The 16,268-nt window shown below is 47.2% G+C and overlaps 1 protein-coding gene and 1 pseudogene across 1 annotated transcript; both read left to right on the forward strand.

Annotated features, from left to right (window-relative positions):
• Window positions 1–5,575: 5,575 nt before the first annotated feature.
• Window positions 5,576–5,731, forward strand: LOC136547633 (5.8S ribosomal RNA; annotated as a pseudogene).
• A 5,065-nt stretch (window positions 5,732–10,796) lies between these two features.
• On the forward strand, window positions 10,797–11,767 carry LOC136544966 (uncharacterized). The gene is made up of 2 exons (XM_066537023.1): window positions 10,797–11,045; window positions 11,158–11,767. Exons 1-2 carry the CDS (start codon window positions 10,970–10,972, stop codon window positions 11,397–11,399), a joined length of 318 nt encoding a protein of 105 aa, XP_066393120.1. The 5' UTR covers window positions 10,797–10,969; the 3' UTR covers window positions 11,400–11,767.
• The last annotated feature ends 4,501 nt before the right edge of the window (window positions 11,768–16,268 follow it).

The raw sequence follows: 16,268 nt of genomic DNA on the forward strand, positions 1-16,268 counted from the left end.
GTTGCCTAGAGTGCCTCGGCGACATTCTTTTCTATGTGCATTACATCGATGTTGTGTGGAAGAAGAAGGTCCTTGAAGTAGGGGAGCCTAGTCAAGCCCGATATATGAGTCCACATGTGTTTGGTACCATATCCAATAAAACCACCCTTGACTTCATCAATTTGGAGAGCCTCTATCTCAGCAAGGACCTCGACACCGCCCATAATCTAAGGAATGGGGTCGGTGACTTCAACACCTTTCATGAAGTGCTTGATGTCTCTTCTGAATTCATGGTTGTCAGGCAGGAATTGACGATGTTTGTCAAACAAAGAATACTTGCCACCCTTGTTCAGCTAGGTGAACATCATAGCTGCCTTGCATGTTGGGCAAGGGAACTTCCCGTGAACACATCACGCGCTGAATATGCCATAAGCCAGGAAGTCATGCATTGAATACTAGTACCACACATGCATTGTGAAGTTCTTCTTTGTAGCTCGATCGTACGTCAGTACCCCCTTTTCCCAAGCATCTTGCAATTCATCCCATACTGGCTGCATGAACACACCCATATTGTTGCCTGGGTGTTCAGGTATTATCAACGACAAGAACACGTTCCTGGGTTTAAAAATGACACCGGGGGGAAGATTGAGGGGGATCACGAAAATGGGCCAACAAGTGTACGGGGCCGCCATCATTCCAAACGGGTTGAACCCATCTGTTGCCAGCGCTACACGTACATTTCGAGCCTCCATAGCTTTGCCAGGATGCATGTCATCGAAGTGCTTCCATGCGTCACCATCCGATGGATGTATCATCTTGTCAGGACTGTATCTTTTGCCATTGTTGTGCCATGTCATTTGTTTCGCGGACTCCTCTGTCATGTATAGCCGTTGGATCCTCGGTAGGAAAGGAAGGTACCGTAGGACCTTCTCGGGGATCTTAGACTGTTTCTTCTTGCCATCACTACCGTCTACCTCCATAAACCTAGAGGCTTTGCACTTTGGACAGTGCGTTGCTTTCTCGTGGTCTCCCCTAAATAGGACGCACCCGTTCGGACAAGCATGGATCGGCTCATATGGCATCTTAAGTGCACGAAGGAGTCTCTGTGACTCATACGTGTTCTTCGGTAGGATGTGACCCTCCGAAAGCAGTTTGCCCAAAACTGTCAACATGGCATCGAAGCCGTCTCGACTCAGGCTCAATTGCGACTTCAACGCTATTAGGCGTGAAATGTCATCCAGTTGCGAAACCATTGTCTTCTCGTGAAGGGGCTTCTGTGCCAAATCCAGCATGGCTAAGAACGCCTTTGCGGTTTCCTCTGGATCCTCCTCCTCCTCCAATCCTTCAACGAACTGTGCATCGTGAAAGTCTGCCATCATGTCTGCCATCCCGGCATCTCCATCATACTCCTCGAGGCGTGGTCTCACCACCTCCTCTCTAATACGATCGCCTTCACCATGGTAGATCCAGCGGGTATAGTTTGCAACGAATCCGTGCTTGTAAAGATCTCTCACCACCTGACTCTTTCGTTTTCTTTTCGTGTTCTTACATTTGCTGCAGGGACGCGGCATCCGACTCGACCCTTTAGCAGCCCTGCCAAATGCATGCTCCAGGAAATGACCGGTCCCCCTAACCCATTCATGGCTCTTACTTGCGTAGCCCATGTACATCCACTCATAGTTATCCATCCTCTATCATACACATATGTAAGCGAGTAATAAAACAAGCAATTGCATCTACACGGCGTTCCTACCATCTAATAGGTGAAGGATAGGTCCTAATCCCACCCGAGGATGCGTAGATAAGGTTAGCTTCCATGCTCCGCTCCTATCCGAGACGGAATTTCGGCAACACCTCCCCGCTGTTCTCTCGATACACATCCTGCAAAGGAGAGTGTGTATCTAGAGAACAACGGGGAGGTGCTGCCGAAACTCCAACTCGGATAGGAGCATAACATGGAAGCTAACCCATCTACGTATCCAAGGGCTGTCCAAAAAATGTGGACAATCCAAAAGAGATACGGTGGGAACCATATCTCTTTCGGACGGGAGACGCCTAACTGGTTGACGAGATCTATGACCAAGGTACGAGTACAGGGGTTATACCTAGGGTGGCGGTGCTGAGGTGAGGCGACGCTGTGCAGGCAAACCGGCACGGCGCGGGGCTACTCCGGATCCGCTCTTCTCTGCAAAACAAGAAAATACTGTCATTTCCAAAAAAATCGGCAGAACCTCCCCTGCACGGTGAGGTTCCCAAAACTTGCAAAAAATCATCGGCACGATGGCCGGCAACCACACAAACATCCACAAGTACACATTTAAGACCACAAGCATACATCACAACCATATACTTTAATTATGAAGCCATAAAACCTCCTCCACCTCCAACTCTACATCCACCTCCATCACCACTCCACCACAACCCCACCACCATTTCCACCTCCACAAACACCTCCATTTACTCCACCACAACCACACCACCACCTCCACCACCATCACCACCACAACACAACACAACACAACACAACACAACACAACACAACACACGGCTACACTACTACGAGAAAGGAAAAAGGAGAAAAGAGAGTATACCTAGGACGGCGTGGACGGACTGGTGGGCCACTGAGCGAGGTGTGGTCGACGACGTGTGAGGATGGCTGGGCGTCGGGGATGGGTTGGTTAGCGGCGCTTCCTCCTCCTCCTCCTCCTTTTCCTCCTCCTCCTCTCCTTCTCCTTCTCCTCCTCCTCCTCTCCTTCTCCTTCTCCTTCTTCCCCCTCTTCCTTCCTCCTTCCTCTCCTTCCTCCTCTTCTCCGACCGGCCGGGGCAAGGGGCCGGGGCCGGGGGCGGCGGGGCCGGACCGGGGAGGCGATGCGACGGCGCGGCGGCGCCGGGACGGGGCCGAGGCGGCGCGCCGGGGCAGGGCCGGGCGGCGCGGCGGGGCACGACCGGGGCGCGGTGTGGCGGCAGCGCGGTAGGGCCAGACCGAGGCGGCGCCGGGACAGGGCCGAGGCGAGGCGGCGCGTGCGGCGGCGGTGGCGCTGCGCGGTGGCATGCAGCGGCGGCGGGCGCGGGCGTGCTCGCGTGTGTGTGTCGAGTGGCGTGCGGGCACGGGCCGTGCGCGATCAGTTTTACGGTGGGCCGCGCGCTTTGCCGAGTGCCAGATCGGCTGGCACTCGGCAAAGAGCTGCCATGTGGCCGGCTCTGGGGCCACCAGGCCGGCTCGCCTTTGCCGAGTGCCACGTGGTCGGCACTCGGCAAAGGACCTCTTTGCCGAGTGCCAGCCCTAGCACTCGGCAATTTTTTTTTATTTTGGCCAACAATTTTGTTGTGAAGCATTCCTACAGTACCATGATCAACATGTTCAAATTTGGCACATTTTTAGTACATTTTGCTATATTTTTTCACTTTATTTTGATTTGTTGAATTTTTTCGGAAAATGTAGGTTTGAACTGCGGGTGCATCGAATATTCGATTTGAATGATTCAAAAAAATGATATTCTTGTTTTTGAGTGTAAAGTTAGGCCAAATCCATGAACTGACCCAAAATTTCGATCAACGTGCGCACCGGGCAACGCCACCATCTTCCGTGCAGGCGGTTTTTTAATTCTAAAAAATGCAAACGAATTCCGAAAATCGCGAAACTTGTCAAGATGTCATGATATCGTATGCGTATGCTGTGGTCAAAATTTGAAAAAGTTTCCAGCACGTTGCACGTACGATGTTCACAAACCAGTACATCCCCAAAAACCGCCCGCACGGAAGATGGTGGCGTTGCCCCGTGCGCACGTTGATCGAAATTTTGGGTCAGTTCATGGATTTGGCCTAACTTTACACTCAAAAACAAGAATATCATTTTTTGAATCATTCAAATCGAATATTCGATGCACCCGCAATTCAAACCTACATTTCCCGGAAAAAATCAACAAATCGAAATAAAGTGAAAAATATAGCAAAATGTACTAAAAATGTGCCAAATTTGAACATGTTGATCATGGTACTGTAGGAATGCTTCACAAAAAAACTGGCAGCCAAAACCAAAAAAAAAATATTTTTTGCCGAGTGCTAGGGCTGGCACTCGGCAAAGAGGTCGTTTGCCGAGTGTCGGCCACATGGCACTCGGCAAAATCTAGCCGACCTGGTGGCCCCAGAGCCTGCCACGTGGCAGCTCTTTGCTGAGTGCCTAACGGCAGGCACTCGGCAAAGGTGACGGCCATGGATGCCGTTTGCCCCCTGGCACTCTTTGCCGAGTGCCCGAGTTTGCCGAGAGTCAGGCACTCGGCAAAGCGTCCTTTGCCGAGTGCTGGGTTTGGCGCTCGGCAAAGTGGCTCTTTGCCGAGTGCCCGAGTTTTGCCACTCGGCAAACCTCTACGCACTCGGCAAAGATCCAGTTTTCTGTAGTGGTGCTCTATGGACCATTGGTTGCTATCCTCACAAGTAGACTTATTGTGCCTAGCGTGAAGGGATGCTTTGGGCAGTTTAATCATTGTGGCTACACTGGCACATGAGTTGTATTGGACCTATGACTACTTGAAGGACCCCTGATGGTGTGCAGTCGACTCCCGGCATCTGTGTCCCTTAATTTTTGCGGGCACCTTTTGCCTGCTACCGTGACAAGTGCTTGTGTGCTGCTACGTGTCCCACAGGAAGTTGCATCCATTATATGTTTCCTTTGTAGAGTGCACCCCTTGAATGTGTTGGCCTTTGGGATCAAAGTAATGAATAATAGGGACAGTCGGGGGCATTCATACCTTCATGGTCTGAGTTGAAATTCTTGGATTTCAAAGTGTCTGGATTCCGAGGGACTATGGTCGCAAGACTGAAACTTAATTGAATTGGTGGAAGGGCCCCACCAGGCATAGATCCTACAGCTTAATTTGAATCAACACAGGGAAACTTACCAGGTCCGGACATAGCAAGGATTGACAAACTTTAAATAGGCCATAGATGTTTGAAGCAATAATAGGTCTTTGATGCCATTAGATGTTCTAGGCCGCACACGCACTACACTGATGTATTCAACGAGTATATAGTTTTGGCCAACAAGCTCACACGCACTACATTGATGTATTCAACGAGTATATAGCTTTGGTCGACGGGCGTGGGTAATCTTGGGAAATTTCACTGTGATGGTGATAGATCATTGCAATCATTACTCTACAATAAGGGATGACTAGTAAGAGCGAGTCATTAGCTCATGTTGACTATGTCCCTACCCTTTGTACACATCGCCTGTGATCCTACCGATTAAATGGTCCAGTGAAGATTGCGGCGACAGGGGCAGTTCACCACCCCCGACGTCATGAGAAGTCCATTGAACCTTATCATTTAGAGGAAATAGAGGTCATAACAAGGTTTCTGTAGGTGTAACTATGGAAGGATGATTACCATGACCCCTAAACAAAATAGACCACAAACACATCTCCCGTGCCACTGGGCTCTAGCATGACCATTGTCCCTTGAGCTCCATCATAGGACGGAGGGGAAGCAACAGAATCTACAACGCCTTAGGCATCAAGGAACACTTATATTGTCATGTCAGGCGAGGTGGTTGGTCTGCCTTCTACTCTCCGCATAATGATGCTATCTTAATCCACACGACTCTCGATAGCAGATATCTCGGCTCTTGCATGAACGAAGAATGTAGCCAAATGTGATACCTGATGTAAATTGCAGAATCCCGCGAACTATCGAGTTTTTGAACACAAGTTGTGCTCGAGGCCTTTTGGCTGAGGGCACATCTTCCTAGGCATCACGCCAAAAGACAATCCCAGCCCAACCTCGTGGAGGAATGTTGTGTCTGGCCCCATTGTCGGTAAGGCATGGTGGGTCGAAGTTGGGGCTATCGGCGAACCATGTCGGGCACAACATGTGGTGGGCGACATCTGGTTATTCTTGAGCCCGGCATGCGACCAGCGCATCGACCCTAAGGACCCATTGAGCAAAATAGTGTATCGCCACTCAAACCGCTACCCTAGGTCAGTGGAGACTACCCACTAAGTTTAAGCATATAAATAAACAGAGGAGAATGAACTTACAAGGACTCTCCTAAACAGCAAGCGAACTGGGACCAACCCAGCTCCTGAAAAGCATTCTATGTCTTCTTTACTACTTAGTAAATACCTTGATGATGCAAAGTTGATGGTTGGTAGTTCTCGGACAAATAGCCATCAAAGCAGCTCTCAAAACGCTTATCCGTGTTGTGGCTCTGGCCACCAGCCCACTTGCCCGTGTGGCAGTCGCCTCTATAGAATTGGAATACACCAATTGCCATGGAAGATTGGTTCCTCTTATTGAACGTGATCATCAGTGCCATCATAGTCAAGTCCTGCACACAAGCAGATGAGTGTTACATCAAACATCTTGCAAAATGTTGGCAAGCCAAATGCAAGGAGTGGAGACTAGAGCAGACGAGTATCCTTCCCTTGTTGTTCTTGATTGTGATGCGTGTGGCCACACCCATCTTCTTCTGACTGCACCTGCACCTGTGAAGTATAGCAGCAAGGAGTTGTGTACCCCTCGACTGATGCTGGTGGAAGAAGCACGCCTGGCCTTCAATGGGCGCACTAGCAGACAAGCTCTGACAGTGGATGGCAGGAACAGTGATGAACCATGGAGGCGATATACCCCATCTGTTTACAATAGCGGTGGCAGTGACATGAAATGATCGATATACCCTATCTATTTACAATAGCACCTAGCTTGCAACCGTCTGCACGCCCTAGAAGGTGGCTGTCGCCTTGAACATACCGCATTTCGTTTGGCACACCGTGTCTACTTATGACTAGCAAAGAAGAGGACGACTATGGGGCTCGCCGCAACGACTACGAGGAGTGAACCTACCAGCTAATGCACCTCACACGCGAGGGAGGTCCAGTCACATTCCGTGCACTCATTTAGGATGTGTGGGAGCAGTGGTGCGTCAGAGCTAAGGACGATTGGCTCGCCATCGTCAACGAATACGATAGCGCCCAACTCCTCAACCCTTACACCGGCCATCGAGTCGAATTATCCCCTATCACCATTGTCGTCATCCCTGGTGTTAGGACCAATCATGCCTTCCATAGGATCGTCGTGTGCTTTCATCGTCCGACATCGGCGATGGCTACCTCATAATCGGGATGATAGCCAACGAACTCCTTCAGGCAATCGTGAGAGACGGCGATGAGAACTTGGTAAGACACTGAGGAATCCTGACGGCCATCACTTAGGCTACAAAGACGTCGTTGCGCACAAGGGCAATGCGTTCACTATCGACAGATTTGCCTGTATATATATACGCCTGCGCTACTGGAAACAGAGCCTTTGCCAAGTACAAACTGTTTTGTGAGTGTCAAAAATCAGGCACTCGACAAAGGCCTTCTTTGCAGAGTGCCGCACTCGGCAAAGAATTGCACTCCGCAAAGAATTCTTTGCCAAGTGCCGGCACTCGGTAAAAAAGGGCACTCGGCAAAGGACTTCTTCGCCAAGTGCCAGGCTCTCGGCAAAAGCGTGGCACTCGGCATAGGCTGCCCCACGTAATGGTGTTCGGTCAGGCAAAGATTTTTTTTTTGAAAAATACTTTGCCTAGTGCTCCTGACACGGCGCTTGACAAAGATTTAATATTTTTTTTTTGATATGTCTTTGTCGAGTGCCTAACAGCTTTGACACTCAGCAAAGGGAGGAATTAAAAAAATTACATTTTTTTTTGAAATACCTTTGCCGAGTGCCTATGTGAAGGCACTCGGCAAAAAGGAAATTTCTAAAAAAATTCAAAAAACCTCTTTGCCGAGCGCCTTATACTTGAAGCGAGTGAGACGTTTTGGGTCACTTTGCCGAGTGTTGCACTCGGCAAAGGACTCCGTTGCCGAGTCCCATGGTCACAGCACTCGGTAAAGCTGAAAAAATGGGCGCTCGAAAAACCATTTTTCCAGCTTTGCCGAGTGCCATGACCATGGTACTCGGTAAATAATTTTTTTTTTAAAAAAAATTCAAACTTTGTCGAGTGCCGTCCAGAGGGCACTCGGCAAAAAAAAATTCAAACTTTGCCGAGCGCCGGCCAGAGGACACTCGGCAAAGAATTTTTAGAAAAAAAATAAAACATTTTTGCTAAGGACCGGATAGAGGGCACTCGGCAAAGAATTTTTTTTAAAAAAAAATAAAAAATCTTTGCCGAGTGCCTTCAGGGTTGGCACTCGCCAAAGCGACCGTCAATGGGACCGGCGCCGTGACGGTCGCTTTTCTTTGCCGAGTGTCCGATAAAAGACACTCGACAAAGAGGACTTTGCCGATCAAATTTTTACCATGTGTTCTTTGCCGAGTGTCTCAGGCACTCGGCAAAGAACCTGAATCTAGTAGCGGTGAGACACATAGGCCGTTGTGTCCCACGATCCGGAGGAGCTACCACATTCGCCACACATCGGCAGGGACGAGCTCAAGATCGAGTCGAATAGCTAAAAGCTTGTGGAGATGGCCGATGACCGTCGCGTCCTCTTCGTGTGCACCTTCGGCAGGCTACTTGAGTGCAGATAGGTCTCTACAGCAACGTGGACTATCTTGAGTTTATACCAGAAGGTGTGCGCCAGTATGAGCAGGACATGGACGCCACCACCGGTTCAGACGATGATGACAAATGGAACCCGTCACTAGCCTCGCAACCACTCGCTATTCCTCGGAGCAATACAAACCCATTCTTGGCTTTCGTGAACCAATGATCATCGTATTCAGAATGGCACCAAATTTGACCGAATTGTAGATGTTTCATGCACGAAGGATCCGTCCCCGTTCGGCTTACCCCATATTCGGCTTGTTTTTTTAGTCGGAACAATATTTTTCTCTCACAATAATTCAGCCAGAATAGTGTTTTCAGCTAGTTTCAGCCAAGATTCAGCAAGCCGAACGGAGACTGACGATGTCCATATGGATCCTTCATTTTATTTTTTGTATTTATGTGATCTTTTATATTTGGTCCCTTAGATGTGGATCGTGTGCTTACGAAAATCGAGTGATTCCTAGCCCTGGAACACTCGATTTTTTTGGTTCGGTAGAATCGAATGATTTCAGCCGATCTGACACTCGGGTGTCAGTGCCTTTCGGAACACCCGAGTACATGGTAGATATACTCCCTATTTTTTTTCGGTGACACAAGCCCTCAACATTTTGTATGTTAGTATATATACGTACAGTATGTGATCACGTAGACAAATAGTTGAATGAATGAGCACGGAGTCTAATCCGGACACATAGGTTTTGGCCGGACCTAACTTGGTCCACCCAATCATCACTCGGTACCAATCTCCTGCAAAAAGACAAGGATCCCCAAACCAACCATAGTATAAGATACAATATACAAGTATTATAATAATTTATTAACAAAATGGAAAACAAGACACGTGTTGCCTTTCAGTCTGTGTTACACGGCCTTCTTTTTCTGCATAAAGTGGTGTAATGAGTCAGGCGCTAATCCTGTTTTAATTGCTTCAGGGGCGGCAGTTTTGAGTATTTTAGGCAGCAGCAGCTGATGGATCGGCAACTCGGATGAGACAGACAGGGACGACCTGCCGCTAGTTTCTTTTAACAACCACAGCTTGTTGTTAGTAGTAGAGTCGTCCGCTGATTTGGACTGATGGACAACTAACCTGACAGTGAACTTCTATCTGTTGACAGTCAAGGGCGGATTATCTTTTGTTGTTGTTAACGGTGCAGGGGCAACTTAGCAGTCGCTGGCTGCTGCTGAAAACTGCAGCCGACGTTTTCTTCTTCTTTTTTTTTTTTGTTTTGAGGAAACTGACGTTTTCTTCTTTGATCAGAACTGTCAACATCCGCTTGCATTGGGCTTTTGTTTTTAATGAACAGGAGGACTGTGTCTGGGACTGGGACATTCAATAAGTTAAGGAGCGTCCATATCGTTATCAGGCAAGAATGTATAATATACATGATCTATTCTACTTATTAACTATAGAAGTAAAATTGTCATCTCAGCAGCGTCTATGTCCTTATCGAATAAAGTTAACCTTTCATCACAAAATAAAATTATCTCAAGTCAAACTATCTAGTGGTGTTCTCCGGTTTTTTATATAAATTTTTATTGCTGTACACATTACGGGGGAAAAGCAGCACTACTTTATTTATTTATTTACTCACAGGTGAGATGACGATCGAGAGATTAGTACAGTGCAGGTATATAAGGTCTTGTTTGGATGCGCATGTATCCACTTCAACCCACATGTATTGGAGTAGATTGGTACGAAACTTAGTTTAATTCCATACCAATCCACTTCAATACACGTGGATTAAGACAAATACATGCATATCTAAACAAGGCCTAAAGGAATATAATACTCCTACCTACTGATATAGAAAAAATCAAGATGAGATCGATGTTCATTTACACTTTGGGCGAGGAACAAAAGATGGAAACGAAATTGAAATTTCATTTGTTTTGTTAAAATATGGAGACAAAAGTGGACTTGTCAGACACTGACCATTAGGCTCTTTCATTCAGTATTATAAATTAATTAATAAAGCACCCAATCGGAAAATACACATGTGTAGCCGTTGGGTGCCTCTTGAGCTTTGTCTTAATAAGCAGAGCGTGTGGTGTGGACGGGAAGGCGCGACGAAAGCAAGCCGTGTCCAGTGGTGTCCATCCACGTGCGCGATCGCCGGCTGTCGCCGCGTCCACATCGGGGCACGGGCAGCGGACGCCCGCCGTCGGCTTGGCTGCCCTCTCACTGGCTCCTTTTTCCTCGTGGACGTGGAGCCATCTCCATTCCTTCCACTCCACCGCCGGCCTGTGTATAAATAAAGAGTAGTTGTGGTCGTCCCAGTGCTGGCAACGGGGTCAGCCCAACCCAGCCGGTGCGCGTCGTCAACGTACAAGGCGTGCGGCCGGAGAGGAAGGAGGAGGAGGGTCAGGCGAGGCAAAGGCGAAGACGAGCACGAGCAGCTATCTCCGGCGAGGTCGATTGGATCGAGTAGGGACAGCAGAGCAGGGGACCGGACGGAACCGAGGATGTCGTGCCTGGTGCCGCCGGCCAAGCGGGTGTGGCGCGGCATCCGCGCGCGCATCGGCCTCCGCCGAACCACCGGTAAGTCGTCACGTCTTTACCTATATATATACACCTACGCACGCCGGTGGAATGGACCTGGGAATCAGACGACGGCGAGGCGGCTGACATGGCTTCGATGATGGATGTGCAGGGCTGGGGCGGCTGCGGAAGGAGGTGCGCACCTGCGAGTACAGCGACGTGCACGTCATGTGGGAGATGCTCAGCAAACCCAGCACCACCCGCGGCAGCGGCAGCGGCGTCAGGGACGACACACGACGACCCACCGCCGCCGGCAAAGGCGTGGCGGCGACGACGCGGCCGGGGAGGGCGGGGAGGAAGGACGCCGCCGTCGCTGCTTGGAGCAGGCTGGCATCCTACTGCTGCGCGCTCTGATGTCGTCTGGTCGGAGCACCGAGCAGAGCAGAGCAGAGGCGAGTTGCTCTGCTCCGTGGATTCAGACAGACAGAGAGCGGTCCGGTTCTTGCCCGGCCTTCCTTGTTCCTTGTCACTGCTGCTGGCGGCGGGCCCTGTCAGAGTTGTACATACAGGCGATGGCGGAGGCAGCGGTTGATGATGATGATGACTTTGGTCCATGTCAGTCCATCCGCTGCTATTGCTGTGCTGTACTGTGGAAGGAAATTTTGCTAGTTCGCGTTAGTTTTCCTTGCTGTGGTGTGGTTCTATGTACTACTTATGTTGTTCCTGTGTGCTGTTATCAACAGGTTAACAGTCTTGCGTAATATACTAGTAATAAAAGATGATCAATCGGAAACTTGACTGACTGAGACAGGCACAAGCTCGATTGACGATTGACGACTGTCTTCTCTTCTCCACCGTTGTTGCAATCCCTGGCATGACTGATCCTTGGTCCTCCCACACAGTTTCGAATTTCGATTCACTGACGTGCTCTTGTTGTGTTGACTGAAGCAGCTGATACTGACAGGGAGAGAGAGGCTGTCTGATAGTCTGAGAAGAAAAATCTGACACTATTCCCCAAGTTCATGAACAACTGAATCCATACTACTAGTGTTGACAAAAATGACTTGGGACTTGGGAATGCGATATCTGAATTGTGAATTGTGATGATGGAGTGGCGCTGAACCTAAGTCTGAAAAAGAAATCTCCGGCCTTCCAATGTGCTGTACTCCTGCTCTGAACATGCACGCAACATCTTCAGACTTGCAGCCGCCGATGGGTTGCCGACCGTGCAGCGTATAGATTTTTTTTTCTCTCTCTTTTGGTTTTGGTCTTGTCTTGATGTGTTGCGATGGATGATCTATCTGATCGGATTGACCAAACTGACTGACGTGACCCAGCCGCTAACCTGCGTCAACAATACTGAGGCCTTGTTTAAATTTAAGTTTTTTCACTCTCTCTCCATCACATCAATTTTTGGATGCATGCATGGAGTATTAAATGTAGGTAAAAAAATAACTAATTGCACAGTTTGATTGTAAATCACGAGACGAATCTTTTGAGCCTAGTTGGTCCACGATTGGACAATATTTACTAAATAAGACGAAAATGCTACTATTCATCGATTTAAAATTTTTCTCAATCTAAACCAGGCCTGATATTTATTTTTCTCTGACCAACCAAAGCAAGGTGGAGACTGGGCGGGTACGCAGCACAAGTCAAACCAAACCAAATAAATAAATAAACTCGAAACCATCGATTGCGTTGGATGACTTATCCGATTAGATCAAGCCGAGATGTTTAATTTGTCGGCAATTTTGTTTTCTCATGAGGTTGACATTGGCCCCGTTCGCTTGTCTTAAAAATGGCTTGTTCGGCTTCTTTTTTCAGTCGGAACAGTGTTTTTCTCTCACAACAATTCAGCCGGAACAGTGTTTTTCAGCCAGTTTTAGTCAGATTTCAGACCAGCGAATGGAGCCAACACGCTAGTTTTACTGTAGTATAGTAATTACCAGCAGATTGACACCAGCTGTCTTGCTGCAGTGCGGAACATGCAGTTGATCGATATGCTGCCCAAGGACAACTAGACAAGCACAAGCTCTCCCACAGACTACAGTCTGTAGAAGCGACAGACCTCGAATTATTATTATTATGGAACATCACAAATCGGCCACGCGGCCGACGACGAGCTCCAATTGTCTCCTTTTTCCAGGACTGAACTGAAGCAAATGTGAATGACAGCTTATGCAGTTATGTGTTTCTTTTTGGCACAGCTCAGCTTAGTTGACATTGCAGCGCGAGATCCTTCATTTGCATGCAGTGCAGGCGTATTGTTCACCACAAGCATTATTCGGAATAAAAAGGACAGTAGTAGAAGCTTCGACAAGTAGATCAAAAGTATCATCCATCGGTCGCAGGACAGACATCCATCACGGGCCTACACTGTAGCATGTATTCGGCTTATAAGTCTTGGCTTATTAGCCAACAAACAGTATTTTTCTCTCACACCAAACCAACCAACACCAACAGTACTTTCAGCCATGACTAGCGGAAACAAACAGACTACCAGAGACAGACATCCATCGGTCGCAGGACAGGAGAGAGGAGAGGAGATGAGCGGACGTAGAGACATCACGGGCGTAACTGTCGGCACACAGCAGTCAGTCACATGCCTTCTAATATTAGTATATCTGGCCTTGAATGCGATTAGTTAGGACTGATGATACGCGCTGTCTGTGGCAGGAATAATCGCACCAAATTTAATTTGGGATGAATAGTTTTATTTATAAACAATACAAATAGTCATTATGTTCAAAAAACTTATCCACGATGTTCGACGACAATGGCCCTGTTCGTTTCTCTTATAATCCGTACTTTTCAGCTGCTTTTTTCAGCTGGAACAGTATTTTTTATCACAACAAATCAATCGAAACAGTATTTCGGTTTATTTTTTCAGCAAAGCGAACAGGGCCAATATTAAGACTGTCCAAGTAGTATAAATTCTGATTCTTTATGGCTTGTTAAAACAAGTGAAATCGACGTGTGTCCATTTTATTTGTTTCATTTCTATCTATACTGTAAAGGAGCGAAGGAATTAGAAATAAACTTTCACCTAGATATTTCATACCTACTTTGATTCTAGTCCCTTAGATCGACTTTAAACTCTAATTCAACGCATCTAAACCTCTCACCCTGATCTGACAAGTGGTTCCAGTCGGAAACTATTTACATTGACAACGTGTTTATCTCACAACTACAGATTTGGACATCACTGTCGGCCTCATCACTGTCAGATTTGTGAGAACCGGCAGTGATGTACCTTCACTGCCGGTTCTGAGCTTGAAAATGAGAAAATGATTGGGGCTAGGCTAAAACTGACAGTGAAGGACCATATCACTGTCGGTTTGTGGCTTGCACCGACAGTGAGTTGGCGACCACTTATCGCTACCAGTTCTAACCAAGAGCCGACAGTGATTTGGTGCTATCACTGTCGATTCGAGACAAGAACCGACGGTGATAAAATAGCAGTACAAAAAGCTGGCGCCGTCCTCTCCTTCCTCATCTCTTCCATCCCGAGCACAGAGGTGCACGTTTGGGCCACGCCCTCTATTGTTGCGGCTGCTCTTCACCGTGAAGCTTACTCTTGGATTTGGAAGAATGGCTTGATCTTTTTGCTTTAAGGTTAGTAACAAGCATCAACTCCAAGACCCGCGCTTGAATCCCAGGCCGGCTAAACTTTTTATTTTTTCATTTATTATTTAGTAGTGCGTTATGACGGGATAAAAGAAAAGATAAAACCAATCTAACCGAACTCCCTATCCTAGCTTAGCGATTAAGGCCGCACACTCTCGACCCTGTGACCCGCGCTCGAATCCTAGACGGGCCAAACTTTTTTTATTTTTTATTTATTATGTAGTAGTAGTGCTTTACGACGGGATAAAAGAAAATGTACGACTAATTCTAACGTAATCCCTATTCCAGCGCAGTGGTTAAGGCTCCAAACTAAGAACGCCGAGACTTGAGTTCAAATCCTAGGCGCGAGAATTTTTTTTTTTTATAATAAGGCTGCGACAACAGACAACTCAGCTGCTGGGTGTTAGCATGGCAGGGCCCATCACTATCGGTTTTGGTTTTAAAACCAACAGTGATAGAAGCTATCACTGTCGGTTTCCAAAACTAGCACAGAAGGCCACCTTCACTGTCGATTTTTAAACCAAAATTGATAGTGATGTCTAGATGCTCCTCACAGACCAACAGTGCTCCCGCTGACCACCACAGCAGGAGCACTGCTCCCACCTACCCCAACGACTTTAGTTCAAAAAAACGTACCACGATTGCTAGCCACTATAAAATGGGCCTCGGCCGGAAGCCTCTCAACAGCCAAGTCTTGCCACTCTCTTGCTGCTTATTTCTCACTTCATTCTCTTTAGCTAGTATACACATCTATGGCCTCTCTGTGGGAGAAAGCCCTCCATATACAAATTTCAATGGTCATCCGGAAGGATGATGCACACAAAAGGTACTAGAAGAATGTTTCTGAAGATAGAGCAACCCCGAAGCTTGGGGACGCCACGAGGTTGACAGAGTCATCCTATGCGATGTGCTCTAGCCTGTCTGATCAGAGCGGCATGGATTCATCGGCGCTTGGCAACCGTCCGATGTGCTCTGGATTGTTTGTCCGGAGAGGCATGGGTTCAACAGTGCCTGGCAACCTCTCTGTTCGTCTCCCGAAGGCGTAGCTCGTCAGTCATCTCTAGCGTTCTCTGGCGGCTATTCGACCCTACACGAGTGCTAGAAGAATGATTCTGAGATGGTTATCTTATAATGTATTTGTACACTTCGATTGTAACATTAACCTAGAAGGAAATATGTTTTTATTACCGTATATTTAATTTTAGTGTCATGTCTTTGTTATCGTATATGTAATTTTATTTTAAGGTTTCTGTTATTTTATGTTGTATTTCTGTAACCGAAATATATATATATATATATATATATATATATATATATATATATATATATATATATATGTTTGTCTCTTGAAATGGCAATGCATGTATGGACATTTTACATATATATGGTGCCCTAATAATTAATTATCAAGCATTTTTTTTGGTGGACGATGGTGTTTTTGTACCCATATATAAAATTATGCAATTGATACGAATTTTTTTGGATATTATCTATGCATTCAATAAAGATCATAGGATTACTATTTTTTCTGTAAGTAATGACTTTTATTGCTACATGCATGGAAGTACGTGCTGTCAACCATAGCACTGTCGGTCACCATCAGTGTCGGTTTTGTTTTAAAACCGGCAGTGATATGTCTTCCCCCTATAAAAA

Source organism: Miscanthus floridulus, chromosome 3 (genome assembly GCF_019320115.1).
Source record: "Miscanthus floridulus cultivar M001 chromosome 3, ASM1932011v1, whole genome shotgun sequence".
NCBI classification, from domain to species: domain Eukaryota; kingdom Viridiplantae; phylum Streptophyta; class Magnoliopsida; order Poales; family Poaceae; genus Miscanthus; species Miscanthus floridulus.

Coding starts and splice junctions, on each gene's coding strand:
- LOC136544966 (XM_066537023.1), top strand. CDS start 10,970: ATGTCGTGCCTGGTGCCGCCGGCCAAGCGGGTGTGGCGCGGCATCCGC. Junction 11,046..11,157: donor CGGCCTCCGCCGAACCACCG/GTAAGTCGTCAC, acceptor ATGGATGTGCAG/GGCTGGGGCGGCTGCGGAAG.